At 66.2% G+C, this 16,541-nt stretch overlaps 3 protein-coding genes across 4 annotated transcripts; 1 reads left to right on the top strand and 2 right to left on the bottom strand.

Annotated features, from left to right (window-relative positions):
- Positions 1 to 25: 25 nt before the first annotated feature.
- Positions 26 to 6,735, bottom strand: SLC26A11 (solute carrier family 26 member 11). Of its 2 annotated transcripts, none has more exons than XM_084298268.1 (16): positions 6,304 to 6,735; positions 5,989 to 6,181; positions 5,721 to 5,806; positions 4,934 to 5,013; positions 4,344 to 4,486; positions 3,949 to 4,124; positions 3,689 to 3,761; positions 3,355 to 3,405; positions 2,915 to 2,975; positions 2,605 to 2,660; positions 2,357 to 2,497; positions 1,878 to 2,005; positions 1,694 to 1,793; positions 1,218 to 1,354; positions 812 to 884; positions 26 to 677 (listed from the first exon to the last, which is right to left on the bottom strand). In XM_084298268.1, exons 1-16 carry the CDS (start codon positions 6,499 to 6,501, stop codon positions 577 to 579), a joined length of 1,797 nt encoding a protein of 598 aa, XP_084154394.1. In that variant the 5' UTR covers positions 6,502 to 6,735; the 3' UTR covers positions 26 to 576. The 2 variants fall into 2 exon arrangements, with proteins under 2 accessions (XP_084154394.1, XP_084154395.1); XM_084298269.1 differs by having other exon boundaries at positions 1,218 to 1,351.
- Positions 6,736 to 6,777: 42 nt separating this feature from the next.
- Positions 6,778 to 9,740, top strand: SGSH (N-sulfoglucosamine sulfohydrolase). The gene is made up of 8 exons (XM_084298271.1): positions 6,778 to 6,939; positions 7,052 to 7,212; positions 7,353 to 7,458; positions 7,630 to 7,780; positions 7,937 to 8,093; positions 8,257 to 8,338; positions 8,422 to 8,625; positions 9,023 to 9,740. Exons 1-8 carry the CDS (start codon positions 6,855 to 6,857, stop codon positions 9,580 to 9,582), a joined length of 1,506 nt encoding a protein of 501 aa, XP_084154397.1. The 5' UTR covers positions 6,778 to 6,854; the 3' UTR covers positions 9,583 to 9,740.
- Positions 9,741 to 10,237: 497 nt separating this feature from the next.
- On the bottom strand, positions 10,238 to 16,476 carry GAA (alpha glucosidase). The gene is made up of 19 exons (XM_084298277.1): positions 15,898 to 16,476; positions 15,675 to 15,820; positions 15,235 to 15,400; positions 14,892 to 14,988; positions 14,687 to 14,806; positions 14,369 to 14,487; positions 14,103 to 14,234; positions 13,779 to 13,889; positions 13,479 to 13,592; positions 13,287 to 13,371; positions 13,076 to 13,193; positions 12,776 to 12,909; positions 12,523 to 12,674; positions 12,218 to 12,366; positions 12,003 to 12,144; positions 11,688 to 11,786; positions 11,400 to 11,564; positions 10,970 to 11,122; positions 10,238 to 10,739 (listed from the first exon to the last, which is right to left on the bottom strand). The coding sequence occupies exons 1-19, from the start codon at positions 16,276 to 16,278 to the stop codon at positions 10,680 to 10,682; spliced, it is 2,643 nt and encodes an 880-aa protein (XP_084154403.1). The 5' UTR covers positions 16,279 to 16,476; the 3' UTR covers positions 10,238 to 10,679.
- Between the last annotated feature and the right edge of the window lie 65 nt (positions 16,477 to 16,541).

Here is a 16,541-nt window from a genome sequence, read left to right as displayed (position 1 = left end):
TGCCCTCCGTACGGGAGGGGGTCAGCCAACTGCAGCACAGGAAATCTGCTTTGCTGTGGACCCTGGCCCCATACCCCACTGTCTGGCAGCACCCATTTCACAGCAAGGCAGAGACCGATGGCACAGCAGCTGTCCCCTGGCAGGGCTGGCAGAAGTCTGGCGAGAGGTGGGAGGACAGCCATAGCCCTGCTGAAGGGCAGAGTCCGGCAGAAAATCCCACAAACCAAGGGGGATGAGTAAGAAGCAAAATAATCAATGTTTTCTTTATTTCCTGGCAGCCTGAGCTTGAGAGCTGCAGCACGGCCTTGGGCGTGCAGGGCAGCTCCAGCATCCTTGAAACTCACGGTGACAAGAGCACGCTCTGTGTCAGAGCTCGAAACAGATCTGAGTAAGAAAAGTTTCCAAAAATAAAACACCCGATTTAAAAAGGCAGCTGCTCCCAGGACAGAGCCAGCCTGGAATGGAGGGGGAGTGACTCCCGGTGGCAGCGATAGGAACCCTCCCGGTCACTCCCCCACCCCTGCCATCTCTCCCCCACACTGTGGTCCTGAGAAAGCCCCACGCAGCTCCTCTGCCTCACTGGATGAGCCCTGTGGGCAGCAGCGAGCTCTCGCTGGTGCTGGTGCTGTCGAACGGGGCTGCCCCGCTGCCCCCCGGCTCCGCTCCGCCGCACCGCTCTGAGCACGGAAGGGGGAAAGAAGAGCAGAGTTAATGCAGTGCTAGTCTCAAACCCAACTGCCCGCAGGCTGGGCTCCTGCTTGCCAGCAGCCCCGAGAGCATCCTGCCGCAGCCGGGCAGCCCGAAGCCTCACCTGCCTCCTCCCAGCTGGGGAAATGTCGGAATCCTTCCAGGTCTGCAGCCAGCAGGGCTCGGAGAACCTGGTCCTGAGGGCAGAGAAACTGCAGCTGGGGAGCCCGGAGCTGGCAGGTTCCCCTCTGCCAGGGGCTCGGAGCCCTCCGGGCAGCCCAGGGCAGCGTGTGCTGTGCAGGACCTGCAGCCTTTGCCCCCACCCCGCATCCCACAGCTGCACTCGGATGCTGCAGCCTCCACCTCCGTGAGCTGAAGGTGCTACCAAGGGGTGGCCGCATCCTTGCTTTGCACAGGAGATGGGAGCAGTGGCCCTGCTGGCTGGTGCCACCCGAGGGCTTTCCCTGGTGTGGGGAGGGCTGAGCCCACCCGCGCAGACCCTTTTGGGGCTGCACGTGGCCGCCCCGTACCTGCAGGCTGCAGAAGGCCAGCGAGATGCCGTGCTTGCGCAGCTCCTGCAGCAGCTCTGCCAGCCCCACCACCACCGTGTAATCGATGCTGCTGATGCGGTGGCAGTCCAGGATGATGGAGCACGGTGAGGGTGCTGCTGAAAGCAGAGCATGCGGTCGTTTCCCATTACGAGCACAGAATTAACAAGCACGGGGGACGCAGCTCTTAGGGCAGGACTCAGCCCTGCGGATCAGGCAGCCCAAAGCTGCATTTGACCTCAGCCAGGCCACCACAGGTCCCATCCCTAGCGAGCCACACATGGCTGGAAGGGCTGAGACAACCTCAGGAGTCCCTGCTGCAGGGAAGCCGGTCAGTGCCTGCTTACAGCCGCAGCCTGCAGGGTTCAGCCCGTGCTTGCCTCCCCCAGAAGTGCTCTGGGTGGGCACCAGAGCCCTGACCAGTCCCCAGCTCATACGGGTGGCTGGGGGCACGGTACCTGACAGAGCGCGGCTGCAGATGACATCCCGGAGGTGCTCGATGGCTGGGAAGTGCAGGCTGCTCCCCGGCTGCACCAGCAGCGTGCCCTGCCCCGACACCTGCACAAGACCCCCGGGATGAGCCACAGGGAGCTCCCCACTCCTGGCCGGCCCCAGCGCACCCACGCGAGGTGAGCAGCCCACCTTCAGCGGGGGCCTGGCGATGGAGTAGAGCAGCAGGATCCCCGAGACCAGCACCCCGGCCACAATGCCGTACTGCACCTCCCAGAAGCAGAAGAGGAACGTCACGCAGAGGGGAACAAGGTCCAGCCCTGCAAGAGAGACAGCCCCAAGCTCGGCCGTGCACAAAAACCTCTGTGTGCCTGGCTGGTAAAAGGCTGGTAAAATTGGGCCTTCTGCACCCATTTCTGCACCCCCAGGACCCAAGGCCAGCACAGCTGAGTGGGGAACAGTAATCAGAGTAAGGGCAGAGCTCTTCTGCTTGGGTCCGCAAAGGCAGAAACCCCAGGCCAGAGGTGCTGGGTGTGCAGCCCCCCAGAAAAGGCTTGGGCTTGGTATTTCTGGGGTCCTGGCCAACCCCCTCTTGCCATCCCTCACGGGCCCAGGCAGTGTGGGGGCTCGCAGGGAGAGCCGAGGCATGGCCACCCCGCTTGTGCCCTCACTCTTAACCCTCCAGAGCGTCCTGAAGATCCCAGCGTCGAACATGGGGACCACGGCAGAGATGATGACGGCAGCCAGCGCCGCTTTGGGGATGTAGTAGAAGAGCGAGGTGAGGTACGCCAGCGAGAGCAGCACCAGGGCGCCTGCGGGAGGGCGGCAGCACCTGAACCAGGGGGCCCCGAGTACAGGGGGGGGTCACCGAGGCCGGGAGCAGGCACTGGGGCTGGGGGAGGAGGAGGCGCAGCCCTACCTGTGACCAGCCCCCCTGCCGGGGTGCAGACGCCCGTCTGTGCATTCACTGCTGTCCTGGAACACAAGGCGGGCACGCTGTCCCCTCTGCTACCCGCAGACCCCAGGGACTGCAGCACATGGGTGGCAGGAGGGAAGCGGCCACGTGAGCACGGCCCAGGCCCAGTGCGAGGAGCTGGGGACCAGGACGCAGCCTCCAGGACCCACCGGGCCCTTGCCACCCTTAGCACGAGGTCTCGTGCAGCCCCCCTGATGGCACAGCCCCACGAGCATCTCGCAGGCCAGGCCCCGCTCCCCAGCCTGCTACCCACCGGCCAAAGCTTCCCGTGATGGGATACGATGAGAAGAAGGAGCCCAGGACGTTGGCAAAGCCTGCAGTGGGGAAAAGGAGGCGCTGGGGATGCGGCAGCTCCAGGAGGCACCACCCAGGGCCGTGAGACCAACGTGTGTCACCGCTGCCACCTCCATCCCACGTGGGAAATGGGGAGCGGGGCCTGTCCTGCTGCATGCACTGGGCTCAGGCTGCTGAGGAAACCCCAGCTAATTTTTGTGCCTGTGATTGCTTCGCACTCGAGCTCTGCTCGTCCTGCTTGAGGAGTCCCCTTGCACACAGAGGAGGTCCCCGAGCAGTGACCTTGCGGGGACAGCTCCCAGGGCTGGTCTGCAGCACCCAGCAGGAAGGGCTGCAGGACACCGCGGTGCTGGGGCCGGATCCCCACCCCCTGCCCTGCTGCTCCGAGTGGCCTCTTACCCATGGCCAGCAGCTCCTGGTTGGGGTCGATCCTGTAGTCGTTCTGTGAGGCTGGAAGAAGGGGCACAGCATCACCCAGTGCCTCCTGCAGGCTCAGCCCACCATGAACACGGAGCGGGGGCAGCACCGGGGGCAAAAATGGGGCCCCATCTGGCACCCCAGGGTGCAGCAGCCCTGGGACAGTGCTCAGCTCCTGCCCAAACCCTGGCCATGTCCGACGCAGGGACCCTCCTGCCCCCCTCCACCGCTGCCCCCATGGGAAGAGCAATGCCCCCAGCCCCTCCAGCCCCTTGCATCCCCCCCCCTCCCTCCAGCAGAATTGCAGGAGCTGTACCGAAAGCCTTGGCAATCGCAACGGTCTCCACCAGGCCCATGAGTGGGACCACAGCCAGCCCGACTCCCATGTCCTGGAGGGGAGGACAGCAAGTGCTATAGCAGCGGGACAGGGTGCGACCCGCACCGCAGCCCCCTCCTGGGCGAATGCAGGTGGAGGGGCTGCCCCTTCCCCGGGGCACTCAGGTATTTACAGGGATGCTGAGCACCAAGGAAGCAGCCCTGGGGAGGCCAGCATCGCCCGGCCATCCTGGCACCCACCTCCACCATCCTCCCGAAGGGCACGGTGCCGTTGGGCTCAGCCTTGGAGAAGGGCGGCAGCCTGCAGGGGGGGAGGCCTTGGGGGATGCTGCCGGTGAGCGTCAGCGGCTGGGAGCCCCTGAGCTGGAAGCAGTAAGCCACCAGGCCAGCAAACAGGACCACGAGGGCGTTGCGTGCTGCAGCGGAGAGAACAACCCTGACAACGTGCCAGGAGCCTGGGGCGGTGGGCGAGCATGGAGCAGGTGGGTACCCGGGCAGCGAGGTCTTCCAGCCTTAGGAAGGGGCAGGCAGGGCGGCAGGACCCCCCCGGGAGGCTTCGACCTCCCCAGCCCCAGAGGAGGCCGAGGCTGCAGGAGAGGCTGCCCGGGGAAGGCAGGGGACGGAGGCCAACGCACCGGTGGCGCAGGTCCAGACGATCAGGTAGCTGGCCCTGGTGGCCAGCGGCTCCGTGTGGCTGGCGGGGGGCAGGCGGCTCTTCATCTCCCGCAGCCCTGCGAGTGCTGCCAGGCAGGCCAGCCCCAGGATGGCATCCCCAGGCCTGCAACAGCAACGTCAGTGGCAGCCCCTCGCAGGGACGCTGCCTGCAGAACCAGCAAAATGCATCACCTCGCTCCCGATGGTCCCCTTGCAGGGTACCCGAGCTGCCCTTGGACTGCCAAAAACTGGAAGAGGGCTTGTGGCACACAGACAGTCCCAAGGATGTGCCTTTGGGCTGTAAAAATCCTGATTTAGCTAACTGGGAGCAGAACATAAGACAAGTCTGCCCCATCCTTCTCCTCTAGCCACTTGGGAGCCCAAGCGCTTTGACACTTTGAATTCCCAGAACAAACAGAAAAGGCAGAGGACGGGTTCTCATGTCACAGTGCTGGGCAGAGACCGAGACACCAGCCCAAGTGTGCCCAGAGATGTGCTGCAAAGCATCAGAGCCCGAGAGCCTGCAGCTGCAGGGGGCATGGAGCAGGGAAGGCACTGGGCCAATGCTGACCTGGTCTCCCCAATCCTCCTCAGCGTTTCATACACCTGCAGGAAAAACTGCCGAGGGATCCCGTGCAGCCCCAGGATGTTCTGTGCGGGGAGACAAAGCCTCGTGAGAGCCCTGCAGTGCTGGTGCTGGGACAGCTCGCAGCGACCCCCCCGAGTTCCCATGCACACATAGGGACAGCCATTCCCTGGTGCAGCTCCACATGGGCAGACCCCAGCAATGCTCTGATTTTCTCCCAGCTCCCTGAGATGCCTCAGCTTGTCCTGCCCCCCCAAGCACGCCCTCGGCTGGGAGGGAGCTCCAGTAAGGTCCTGGCTGCGACCACAGACCTCAGCCAACGCCAAGCCTCTGGTTTCTCACACATCGCCCTGAGTCTGTCTGATTTAGGTTAACCACAAAGGAAGCATTGCAGCTCCAGAAGAGCCAGAGTGCTGCAGGCACTGGAGGCCAGGGAGGGCTCAGCAGAGCTGCAAGCCCATCACAGCTCCCATCCCGCTCGCCCAGCACCTCCTGCCAGCAGCCAAATCAACCCCCTGCCACGGTTTCATCACTGTCCCCATGGCCACCAGCTCTCACCCCTTGCTGGTCGCAGGAGGAGGCCATGTTCAGCTTGGTCTGCTCCGAGCAGAGCGCTTGGAGCTGGGGCTCACCAGGGCTGGCAGGGGGACCCTGTCCCCTTCATGGCTCCTTCCCCTCGCTCCCAGCCCATCGCTAAGCACCTCGGCTCTGCAGCTCAGCCAGCTCTACAAGAGAGCATGCAAGGAGTGTGGAGCAGATCAGCAGCCCCTACCTTGACCTGGTTGAAGCTAATGGTGATGGACGCAGCCGATGTAAAGCCTTTTATGACCGGGCAGGAGATGAAGTCCAGCAGGAAGCCTGCACAGGACAAGGGGCAGTAAGTATGCTGCTGGCCCTGCTGGGGACCGTGGGGGGGTTGCAACACACAGAGCTGTCACAAGTGTTAGCAGGACAACCCCAGCATCTCAGTGAGCACAGAGCAGGGAACAACTCCAGGGCGTATCCCCAAAACATGACAGCGTGCAGCAGCAGCATCTCACCGAGGTGCAGGAGCCCCATGGCCAGCTGGATGCAGCCAGACAGGAAGGTGAGCAGCACGGCATAGACAGGGTCGTGGAAGGCGTAAGAGGAGACGAGCAGCGACATGATGGCCGTGGGACCCAGCGTCACGTCCTTGGCGGTGCCCAGGAAGCAGTAGACAAAGCAGCCCACGAAGGAGGAGTAGAGGCCATACTGTGCGGGGACAAAGGTGCTCAGCACGGCACTGGGAGCACGGCCTGAGCTGCCCCCAGCCCATGCACACACGGCACATCCCCACGCGTGGGGCTGCCCCCTGCACCTCCCCGGACACCCACCTGCGGGGGCAGCCCGGCCACCTCGGCGTACGCCAGCGCCTGCGGCACCACCGTGAGGCCCACGGTCACACCGGCGATCAGGTCGAGCTGCAGCCAGCCCGGCGAGTAGCGGGGCAGCCAGCCCAGCACCGGCAGCCGCCTCCGCAGCGCCCGGAGCCAGCGGCGCCGCCGGGGCTCGGGGGGCCCCCGCGCCCACATGGCTCAGGGCAGGAGCGGCCCCGGCCGGGCTCGGCGGGGGGCTGGCGGCATCCCGGGGGGGCCCGTCCGGTGCCGCTCGGTGCCGCCGTCCCCAGGCTCCCGGCCCCGGGGGCAGGGTTCACCGGAGCGAGCAGCCCGCGGGGCTGTGCGGGGCCGTGCGGGGCCGTGCGGGACCCCGGGCGATCCCCGCTCCCTGCGCGCTGCCGGCAGCTCCCGGTGCATCCGGGAGGGCCCCTCCCGGGCCGGATCTGAGCCGCCCGGGCAGCCTCATGTGACGGGCAGAGGAGGAGCCGGGGCCGCCGAGCCCCGCCGCTACCGGGGCCGCTGCCGGGGCCGCTACCGGGGCCGGTGCCATGCGGCCCTGGGCGCTGCTGCTGCTTCTGCTGGGCGCGCTCCGGCTCGGCGCAGCCCCCGCCCGCAACGCGCTGCTGCTGCTGGGTGAGCTCGGACCCCCCCGGACCTCCCCTCCTCCCGATCCTCCCCCCCGACCCCGCAGCGCCCCGGGGTCCCGCGCCCCGGTCCCCGCTCACCCCGCGCCCCTTCCCCGCAGCGGACGACGGCGGCTTCGAGAGCGGCGCCTACAACAACTCCGCCATCCGCACGCCCGCCCTGGACGCGCTGGCTCGCCGCAGCCTCCTCTTCCAAAACGCCTTCACCGCCGTCAGCAGCTGCTCCCCCAGCCGGGCCAGCATCCTCACCGGGCTGCCCCAGGTGGGCGCACCCCAGCCGCCCCCCCCCACACCCCTACCCCTATCCCAGACCCGCTCCCCGCACCGCAGCCACGGTCCAGGCACGGCTGGGTGCTCGGGGGCTGGCATCGCCCAGCTCTGTGGTCTTCCCCCCGTCTGCAGCACCAGAATGGGATGTACGGGCTGCACCAGGACGTGCACCACTTCAACTCCTTCGACGGCGTGCGGAGCCTGCCCCAGCTGCTCAGCCAGGCAAACGTCCGCACGGGTACGGAGCCCCCGGGATGGTGAAATGGGAAGGGAAACCTCCCCTCCGTGCCCCAGCACCCACTGGGCAAGAAGATGGCCCGTGGGCTACACAGCACCAGCTGGGCCCCTGCCCCTGCTCGGTGCTGCCGGCCGGGTTCTCCTGGCACACCGCGTGGCTGCGTCCCTGCAGGAATAATTGGGAAGAAGCACGTTGGGCCTGGGGCCGTCTACCCCTTTGACTTCGCCTACACGGAGGAGAACAGTTCGGTCCTGCAGGTGGGGAGGAACATCACCCGAATCAAAGAGCTCGTCCGGCGCTTCCTCCAGAGCCAGGACACGAGGTGAGACCGGCCGTGTGTCCCTGGGATGGGGTTGAGCCACCACAGGGCTCTGAGCACCCTGCCAGGGGACACAGGGGGTGTCTCTGACCAGGGATAATCTGGAGGGGGCAAGGGCAGCCCCTCACTACACCCCCTCCACCTCCCCCCGATCCCCAGGCCTTTCTTCCTTTACGTTGCCTTCCACGACCCCCACCGCTGCGGGCACTCCCAGCCCCAATACGGGGCCTTCTGTGAGAAATTCGGCAATGGAGAGAGTGGCATGGGCCGGATCCCCGACTGGAAGCCACAGCTCTACCGCCCGGAGGAAGTGCAGGTGGGAGCCTGTGGGGCTGCAGGGGGCCGTGGGGGGGTCCTCGGGGGCCGCACAAACCTCCATCGCTGCTGTCAGCATCAACGTTATGGACAAAGGCTGCCTGGCGTGCCTGTGACATCCCCCCCCAGGGTCACCATGTGCCACTTCCCCTTTTTCCACGTAGGTCCCTCCCTTTGTTCCAGACACGCCGGCTGCCCGGGCGGACCTGGCAGCCCAGTACACGACCATCGGGCGCATGGACCAAGGTAGGAGCTGCCGAAATTGGGCCGGCACCCGTGCACACAGAGGGCCCTCCCGCAGCCACCCAGCTCTGCTCTGCCATCCGCAGGGATCGGGCTGGTCCTGGAGGAGCTGCGGCGCGCTGGTTTCCTCAACAGCACACTGGTGATCTACACCTCTGACAACGGCATCCCCTTCCCCAGCGGCAGGACCAACCTCTACCGGTCAGGCACGGCCGAGCCCCTGCTGATCTCCTCCCCGGAGCACACCGGGCGCTGGGGCCAGGTCAGCTCGGCCTTCGCCAGCCTCCTGGGTAAGAGCCCTCGGGGAGGGAGCAGAGCTGTGCCCAAGGGGCACGGCCAATTCCCCGCTCTGCCTGGGCTGGAACTCGGGGTCCCCTCCCCGAGGGCAGCCCGCAGCTCTCAGCATCGCCATGCCAGGCTGTGGGAAGGGAGAGGGCAGAGCACAGAGCCACTGTGCCCTGCGGGGATATCCCACCAGGGTTGTGCTGCATTCCCTGCACTGCAGCAGCCCCCAGCCCCATGTGGCTGTCGTGTCCCTCCTGCCTCCCGAGCAGCCACAGCAGGAGGGAGCAGCGTGGCCACCGCAGCCCTGGTGGCAGCCCCCGGAGATCTTTCAGCCCCTTTTCAGGCTTGAGTTTGCTCCCATGGGCAGCAGCCCCCTCCTCTCACTCTTCTCTTCCCCTCCAGATGTCACGCCAACCATTCTGGACTGGTTCTCCATCCCCTACCCTTCCTACAGCATATTTGGCTCGAAGCGGGTGCAGCTCACAGGGAAATCTCTCCTGCCGGCACTGGAGAAGGAGCAGCCCTGGGCCACCACCTTCAGCAGCCAGAGCCACCACGAGGTGACCATGTACTACCCCATGCGGGCCATCCAGCACCACCAATTCCGCCTCATCCACAACCTCAACTACAAGATGCCCTTTCCCATCGACCAGGACTTCTACGTCTCGCCCACTTTCCAAGACCTGCTCAGCCGCACGAAGGCCGGGCAGCCCACCCACTGGAACAAGACGCTGCACCAGTACTACTACAGGGACCGCTGGGAGCTCTTTGACCACAGCCAGGACCCCACCGAGAGCCACAACCTGGCCCCCGATCCCCGGTACGCTGCCGTCTTCCAGATGCTTCGCACGCAGCTACTCAAGTGGCAGTGGGACACCGGGGACCCCTGGGTGTGCGCCCCCGATGCTGTGCTGGAGGAGAAGCTGAGCCCGCGGTGCCAGCCGCTGCACAACGAGCTGTGAGCACCCCGTGCAACCCGGTGCTGCCCCAGGACCGACCTCGCTGCGCTTTGTGCATCACACAGTGCCTGTCCCCGGAGCATTAAGGGATCCTCGTGGCTTTACTCTTAGCCAGAGAAGCTGTGAAGCCAAATTGCTCCTCAATAAAGCCTCTGGAGGAGGTCTCTGTTTGTACCTGGAGTTCAGCACGTGCCTGCCAGCACCCTTCCCCTGCTGCAGCTCTCAGCGCTGCGGTCTCTGTGAACCCTTCTGGAGAGCTGTGTGCTCGCTGCTCTCTGGGGAAACGGGCCAGCAGGTCCCAGTGAGCACACCCAAGTGGCAGGGTTTAATTTGGCAAAACACACAGAGCCTACAGTCTCCTTGGTGTGCTCGCCCAGGGGCTGGCACACCGCAGTGACCCAGAACTGGGGGTGTGCAGGGGCCTGGGGACGTGGCCCCAGCTCTGGGGTGGCCACGCCAGGCACCCAGCCGAGGCGAGGGCTGAGCCAGAGGCCAGCACTGATTTTAGGACAGGTCTGAGGCTGGCAGAGAATGGCACAGATGCCGTGTGTCCTGAAGCAACAGGACTGCAGCAACACCATCTGCTTGTAGCAAACAGCCGCTTTTTATTCACAGCACTTCTCCCCCAGCCCTGCTCCCAGCCCTTGCAGAGGCAGCTCCAGGCTTCCCCGGGGCGCAGCCACGAGGGGCTCCCCCCACCCACACCCCCTGAGTATGAAACCACCCCGCAGACACCAAACAGCAGAGCCCAGCACACAGAAGGGATTCATCTCTCCTGTGTCCATCCCCAAACCACAAGAAGAATCCCCACAGGCTTTCGGCAGGGTGCCAGTTTGGCACGCTGACAGGTTTGCTGTCTCACAAGGCACTTGGGTCTTTTTTCCCCGTCTTGAAGGAGATGAAGGTTTCTCCCCATCCCTTAAGGGTTTTTTGAGCTCACCAGTGCGAGTCCAGTTTCTACACCTCAAGGTAAGGCATTTCAGCACGAAGGACAGCCGAGCTCACAGCACAGCCGTGTTCCGTGCTGATTTTCAAAAGAGATGGATGGATCTGGCCGCAGGGCACAGCAGCATCAGCTGCTTGTAGAGACGGTCACCAGCTCAGGACCAAGTGATCACAAACTGCTCCCACATCGGCAGCGACACGGGGACATTCAGCACCTGAGGAGGCAAAGGAAGGGTCAGTGGTCAGTGCCCAATTTTTCTGCATGTTCATCCCCTTGCACAGATGAATCCTGCCAGGGCAGGTGACCCAGCCTTACTGGGCAGCCCTTTACTCCTCGGTGCAAACAAAGCAGAGCTGGTACCATCACTGGGGCCAAACCCCACCAGCCCTGCAGCCACCCTCTTGTGCAGGCTCAGAGCTGCTCACAGGCAGCCCCCGCACTCACCTGGGTGTCACTGCGGTAGGAGAAGTCATCCACACGGGCACCGTTGGCCAGGACCTGCCGGGGAGGGCTGGTGACCCCCAGGACGGTCACGGCCTCCAGCAGGATCCCGTCGAGGTGGCTGCGAGCCTGCAGGATCTGGCTGAGCACGGCGCCCTGCGGGGACAGCGGGGACGGTCACCCTGTGCCACCAGGCCCCAGGGCTTCTCCAAGCGCCTGCCACTGCCCCGTGCCCTAAACACGCCAAGAGCAGCCCACAGGGACACTGGTGCCAGCGAGGCTGGGGCTCATTCTGGTTATTTCGCCATGATAGGTGCTTGCAGCGGCAGGGCAGGGGGCTGCCCAGCACCGCGTGTGCCCCAGGGGACAGCAGCTGCAGGTGGCTGCAGAGCCGTGCCCAAACGCCCCCCACCAAGCCCCCTGCCACGCTCACGTGTGCAGCCAGGAAGAGGGTCTCGGTGTAGTCCCCCTTCTCGAAGCTGTGCCAGCTCTCCCCATCGTCCCAGAACAGCTCTCCCCGGGCAAAGCCATCTGGTGTCAGGGCCACCACCAAGGCCATCCCCTTCTTGCGGGACTCGGCAGTGCTGAACGCAGGCTCCTGGGGGCACGGGGGGTGCAGGATCAGCCACTGCAACCCCCCTGCTGTGTCCCCAGGCCTGGCTGAACACCCGCAGCTCGGCCGGGCACGCACGGGGTCAGGCTGCCAGCGGGGGGGACTCACCTGCAGGGGCAGGATGTGCCCTGCTCGGACGTGCACGTTAATGGTGTCCAGGGGAGCTGGCAAGAGGATCCACTGGCCTTTGCTGTGGATGGTCGAGTCCTAAAGAAGAAAAAGAAAGGACGGGTCTCAGGGGTCAGCACGCCCACAGGGGATCCCAGCTGAGCACCGCAGCCCTCACCCTAGGACAAGTAAAGCCTCACAGGAGGCAGAAGTCCTCAAAGCTGATTTGGGGAAAGCCCAATGGGCCCGCTACCTGGGAGGGATGGGATGCAGGAGCGGGGTGGCTGTTCCCAGGAGCCCAGCGGCAGCACCTACCCCTGCGAGGCTGTACCACGTCCCGGCCGGGAAGTAGCCGCTGACTTTGGTCTGTCCTGCCTCCAGCACCGGCGTGACGAGCAGCCCCCCGCCCCACAGGAGCTGGCGGTCCACAGTCCAGGTGTTGGGGTCTTTGGGGAACCTGGGGAGGGACGGCGGGCGGCAGTGCAGCCCCAGAGCATCGCCCCCCTGCCCGCCCCCGCCGCAGCACTCACTCGAGGAAGAGCGGCCGCGCCACCGTCTCCCCAGCGGCGTGAGCCCGGTGGAAGAGGGTGTAGAGGTAGGGCAGGAGGGAGTAGCGGAGGCGAAGGGCTTTCCTCATGGCATCCTGGGCGGCCAGGCTGAAGGCGTACGGCTCCTGTGGCTGCAGGGGAGAAGGCGAAGTGGGATGCTCAGGCAGCACGGGGATGGTCGGTGAGCGCTTGGCCCCATGAGCACGGCCCAGCCCGAGGCTCAGAGCCGCCCCCAGCCCACCCAGCGCGGTGCCCACCAGGGTGAGGGCTCCCGGCCCCGCGCTCACCCGGTTGCCGTGGTCGTTGTGGTTCCTCATGAAGGGGTAGAAGGCGCCCAGCTGGGTCCAGCGCACGCACAGCTCCTCGGATGTGTCGCCCAAAAACCCGCAGATGTCGGCACCCACCAGTGGCACCCCGAAGAGGTTGAAGAGCAGCACCTCTGCGGAGGGGACACGAAGAAAATGGGGGCTCAGCGGTGCTGGGCCAGCCCCCAGAGAAGCCCCAAAGGGAGCAGGGGCTGGATGCGGCCCCACAGCCTACCTGGCACGGAGTAGGACAGCTGCTCCCAGTTGCTCTTGACGTCCCCCGTCCAGTGCCCAGCGTAGCGGCCGTGCCCAGCGAAGGTGGAGCGTGAGATGACGAAGGGACGCTTGCCCCGGATCCTCAGCAGAGCGCTGCGGGGAGGAGGCGGCTCAGCCCGGCTGTGGAAGGGGCTCCCAAAAGCAACACAAAGCACGCTGTGCTACCAACGGGAGCTGATGGGCTCCTCGGGGCCCCTGGGGCTGTCTCCTTTCAGGGAGAAGCTTTCCTGCAGGAGCTGCAGCAGGAGCCCAGGCTTACTCGTGGGAAGCGATGGCCTCGGTCAGCCCGTACAGGCTGTGCAGGTTGTAGTGCGAGGAGAGGAACTGCTGGCTGGAGGCACAAATGGTTCCTGCCTGGAGGCGTCCCCCGAACACACCTGCAGGGGAGAGGAGGCGGCGAGGGCGAGCTCAGGGCATCCGGGCAGAGCCTCACCCGCTGCAGCATCCTCCGTGCCCCCAGCCCCGCTCACCGGGCACGTACGGGGGCTTCTCCAGGCTGTTGTCGGGGCAGCCGTCCTGGGAGCCCTCCACGAAGTTGGACGGCTCATTCATGTCCTGGGGAGAAGGGGAGCCCTCGCTTCTGGGGGGGATGCGGCAGAGGGGTGGGGAAGGAGCTGGGAGCCGCATCCCGGAGCTCTGCCGGCGGGGGAAAGGCCACTCACAATCCACATGCCATCGAAGGGCACCTGGTCGTGGAAGTCCTTCACCATGTCGTGCCACCACTCGTGCGTCTCGGGGTTGGTGAAGTCTGGGAAAGCCGTCGGGCCCGGCCACACCTGCAGGAGGGAGGCAGTGCTGGGCAGAGCCACGCCACCACTGTCCCTGTCCCCGTCCCTGTCCCCGTCCCTGTCCCCTCCACCCACTTTCCAGCAGCCCCTGCGTGTTTCTCTCCCCCTTGCAGCCGCTGCCCCACTGACCCTAAGCCCCCAGCCACAGGGACAGGGGCCGATGGCACCACGCACCTTCCCGATGAGGGGCTGCCCCGTGGCATTTCGGATGAACACCCCTCGCTTCAGTCCATCGTCGTAGGGCTTGTAGGTGCCAGGAGGCCCCGAGCTGCTGATCCCGGGGTCCTGCCGGGGTACAAAGCTGGGGTTTCACCGGCAAGGACAGGGAACAGCATCCTGCGCGCCCAGCCCTGCTCCTGCTGGTTGCCTGCCAGAAATCCTGCAAAACCCTGGGGCAGCAAAGGGCGAGGACACAGCCCGAGGACACGGCCTGCGGGTGAAGCCCAGGACCCAGCTGGAGCTGTCACCACCCTGGGGCAAACTGGAGGCATTGCTCACCACGATCATCACGTAGCGCAGGCCTCGCTGGTGGAAATCCCGCACCATGTCCGGGTAGTCCTTAAAGGTCTCCTTGTTGAAGGTGAAATCCCTCTTAGCATCCATGTAGTCCAGGTCGTTCCACTGCACGTCCTGCAGAGCCGGCGGCAGCGCTCAGGAAGGAGACGGCCTCCAGCTCACCGCTGTGCCCCAAAAACAGGGACGGGTGCCCCCCTGCACCCACCAGCCGCCCCCACCGGGCTCACCAGGCCCTGGCCACCACCTACCAGGGGGAAGCGTGCGGCTGACATGTTGGCCACGGCCTGCCGGGTGGTGGTGGTGGAGGAGTAGCCCCAGCGGCAGAGGTGGAAGCCCAGGCCCCAGTACGGGGGCATGAACGGGAACCCTGCAAGTCAGGAGGGAGGGCGGCTTCGCTCTGCCCGGCTCGCAGCCGTGGCGCTGCAAGGAGCCGGGGGTCTTCTGGGGGGGGACCACAATCTGCATCTACCCATCCTCCCAGATTCATGCCGCAGCACCCACTCCTTGCCAGCAGCACCCGGCACCCCAGGAGCGCCCGCACCCCAGGTCCTGCTGCAGACCCCTACCCACGACGTCCAGGTACTGCCGCACCACGCTCTTAGGGTCGGGGCCCAGAAAGACGTAGAAGTCCAGGATCCCGCCCGTCGTGCGCCACGTCAGGGCTGGACTCGGCTGCAGGACCACGTCTGGGGGAGGTGCGAGCACCGGAGAAGCGAGGTGAGGATCGGGTCTTGGTCCAGCCCCGTGCCCCGGTGCCTCCACAGCACTCACCCATGGCGTTGCTGTTCAGCAGGAAGACACCGTGGGCCGACCCGCCGTCCTCTATCACCAGGTAGAAGGGGTGGGAGCCGTACAGGTTGACCTGGGGCTGGAGCAGAGCACAGCGCGGTGCCGGTGGGGCTCAGCCGAGACCCCAGCACGGTGCCCGCTGTGGTGTTTTACCCAGTACACCCACCTGCCCCTCGCCTCTGCTCGGCTCAGGGTGTGAACCTGAATGCTGCCCAGGCTGCACAGCTCTGCCCCGGGCTGCTGGGCCGGGCCCCTTCCCCTGGGGGCTCAGCCCCTGGTACTGTGGAGCCCCCCGATGCCCCCCTCCCCCCAGCCCCATCCATACCACTGGTGCCATGTCCCGGTTCCAGAGGGTGACCTTGGTCCAGGCCGTGTTGAGAATGAGCGGTGCCAGGTGCTCCCCCAGCCCCGAGATGAACCGAGAGGGCAAGGAGGTGGAGATCTGCAGGAACTGGTCTGCGAAGAACAGGGGCGCGACGGTGGTGTTCAGCCTGCCGGGGAGAAACGGGGCCGCTGCCAACAGCCCTGGCGTGGGGGCTGGAGGAGCCGGAGACCCTCCAGCTCCATAACCGGGTGCTGCGGTCACAGCACGAAACAGAACCAGGCTTTGGCAGAGCCCTGGGATTGCAGCTTCCCTAATGCCTGCTGCTGAGCCGTGCTTATGGCAAAGCTTGGGGCAGAGACCCCACTGCTGCGGGGTCCCATGGGGCGCAGCGGGGCAGTACAGGGAGCCTTCAGCCCCGCTCGGTGCCGGACATCACTTACAGGACCTGGCCGCCAGGCCACCGGGAGACGACGAGGCCGAAGGGATCCTCGAGGACCTGCACCCCGTAGAGCGTGGAAGCTGCCCGGGTGCTCACCCGCGGCGTGGGCAGGGGCACCTCGTAGCGCTGCCGGGCCGGGTCCCGGAGCTGCAGGAGGGAGGACAAGGGCTCAGCCGGGGTCGGGGGCTTTGGGGGGGCACAGCCGGGAGGGGACCCGGGCGCACCGTGAAGCGCAGGCGGCTCTCGGTCTCCAGCGCCACGTCCAGCCGCAGGGTGCCCACGTCCCCCGGGAGGAAGCTGGGGGCGACGCGGCGGAGCCGAGCCGAGTAGCCGCGGGCGGTGGTCGTCAGGTTCTCCGCCCGGTAGCTGCGGTAGCCGCGGGGGAAGAAGCACCAGGGCGGACCCCCGCCGGCACCGGAGGGGACGGGGGCGTAGCAGCAGCCCCGCGCCTCGCAGCCCGCCCGTGCCAGCAGCCGCTCGGGGCCGCAGTCGAAGCGGTGGCTCGGGGGCACCTCGCAGCCGGCGGCCGCGGAGCCGCAGGCAGCGGGGAGCAGCAGCGCCAGCACCGCGATCACGGCCCCGATCCGCGGCCCCGGCCCCACCATGGCTCCCCCCGGCCCGGCTCCGAGCAGGCGCGGCGGGGAGGGAGCCGCAGCCCGGCCCCCGCGCACCGCCCCGGTGCTGCCGGGTCCTTTCCGGGCTCCGCTGCCTCCCTCCCGGAGCCTCCGCCGGGCAGCGCGGTTCCGCGGCTGTGCTCCTCTGCCGGGGGGCGACGGGGGGGAGAAAGGGGCCGCTGCTCCCCTCCTGCCCGTCCCGGGAAACTGACGAGTCCGCAGCGACTACAAGGAAGTGAAAGAGACAAAGGTGT

The sequence above is a fragment of the Netta rufina genome (genome assembly GCF_964035555.1).
Source record: "Netta rufina genome assembly, chromosome: 19".
Taxonomy (NCBI): domain Eukaryota; kingdom Metazoa; phylum Chordata; class Aves; order Anseriformes; family Anatidae; genus Netta; species Netta rufina.
The sequence above is the reverse complement of the archived record's forward strand: the minus strand, read 5'-3'. Positions and strand labels throughout refer to the sequence as shown.

Bases quoted from the DNA above. Each gene is read 5' to 3' on its own strand.
- SLC26A11 (XM_084298268.1), bottom strand. From the start codon at position 6,501: ATGTGGGCGCGGGGGCCCCCCGAGCCCCGGCGGCGCCGCTGGCTCCGG. The intron at 4,125-4,343 runs GTGCGTTGGCCT...TCTCCGCTGCAG, and splicing joins CGTCTGGACCTGCGCCACCG to CACGCAACGCCCTCGTGGTC. The intron at 3,762-3,948 runs GTGGGTGCCAGG...CCTCCCCTCCAG, and splicing joins CCTTCGGGAGGATGGTGGAG to GACATGGGAGTCGGGCTGGC.
- SGSH (XM_084298271.1), top strand. From the start codon at position 6,855: ATGCGGCCCTGGGCGCTGCTGCTGCTTCTGCTGGGCGCGCTCCGGCTC. The intron at 7,213-7,352 runs GTGGGCGCACCC...CCCCGTCTGCAG, and splicing joins TCCTCACCGGGCTGCCCCAG to CACCAGAATGGGATGTACGG. The intron at 7,781-7,936 runs GTGAGACCGGCC...CCCGATCCCCAG, and splicing joins CTCCAGAGCCAGGACACGAG to GCCTTTCTTCCTTTACGTTG.
- GAA (XM_084298277.1), bottom strand. From the start codon at position 16,278: ATGGTGGGGCCGGGGCCGCGGATCGGGGCCGTGATCGCGGTGCTGGCG. The intron at 14,235-14,368 runs GTAGGTGGTGGC...CCGGCTCTGCAG, and splicing joins CAGCCGCACGCTTCCCCCTG to GACGTGCAGTGGAACGACCT. The intron at 13,194-13,286 runs GTGAGCGGGGCT...TCTCCCCTGCAG, and splicing joins GAAGCCCCCGTACGTGCCCG to GTGTGTTCGGGGGACGCCTC.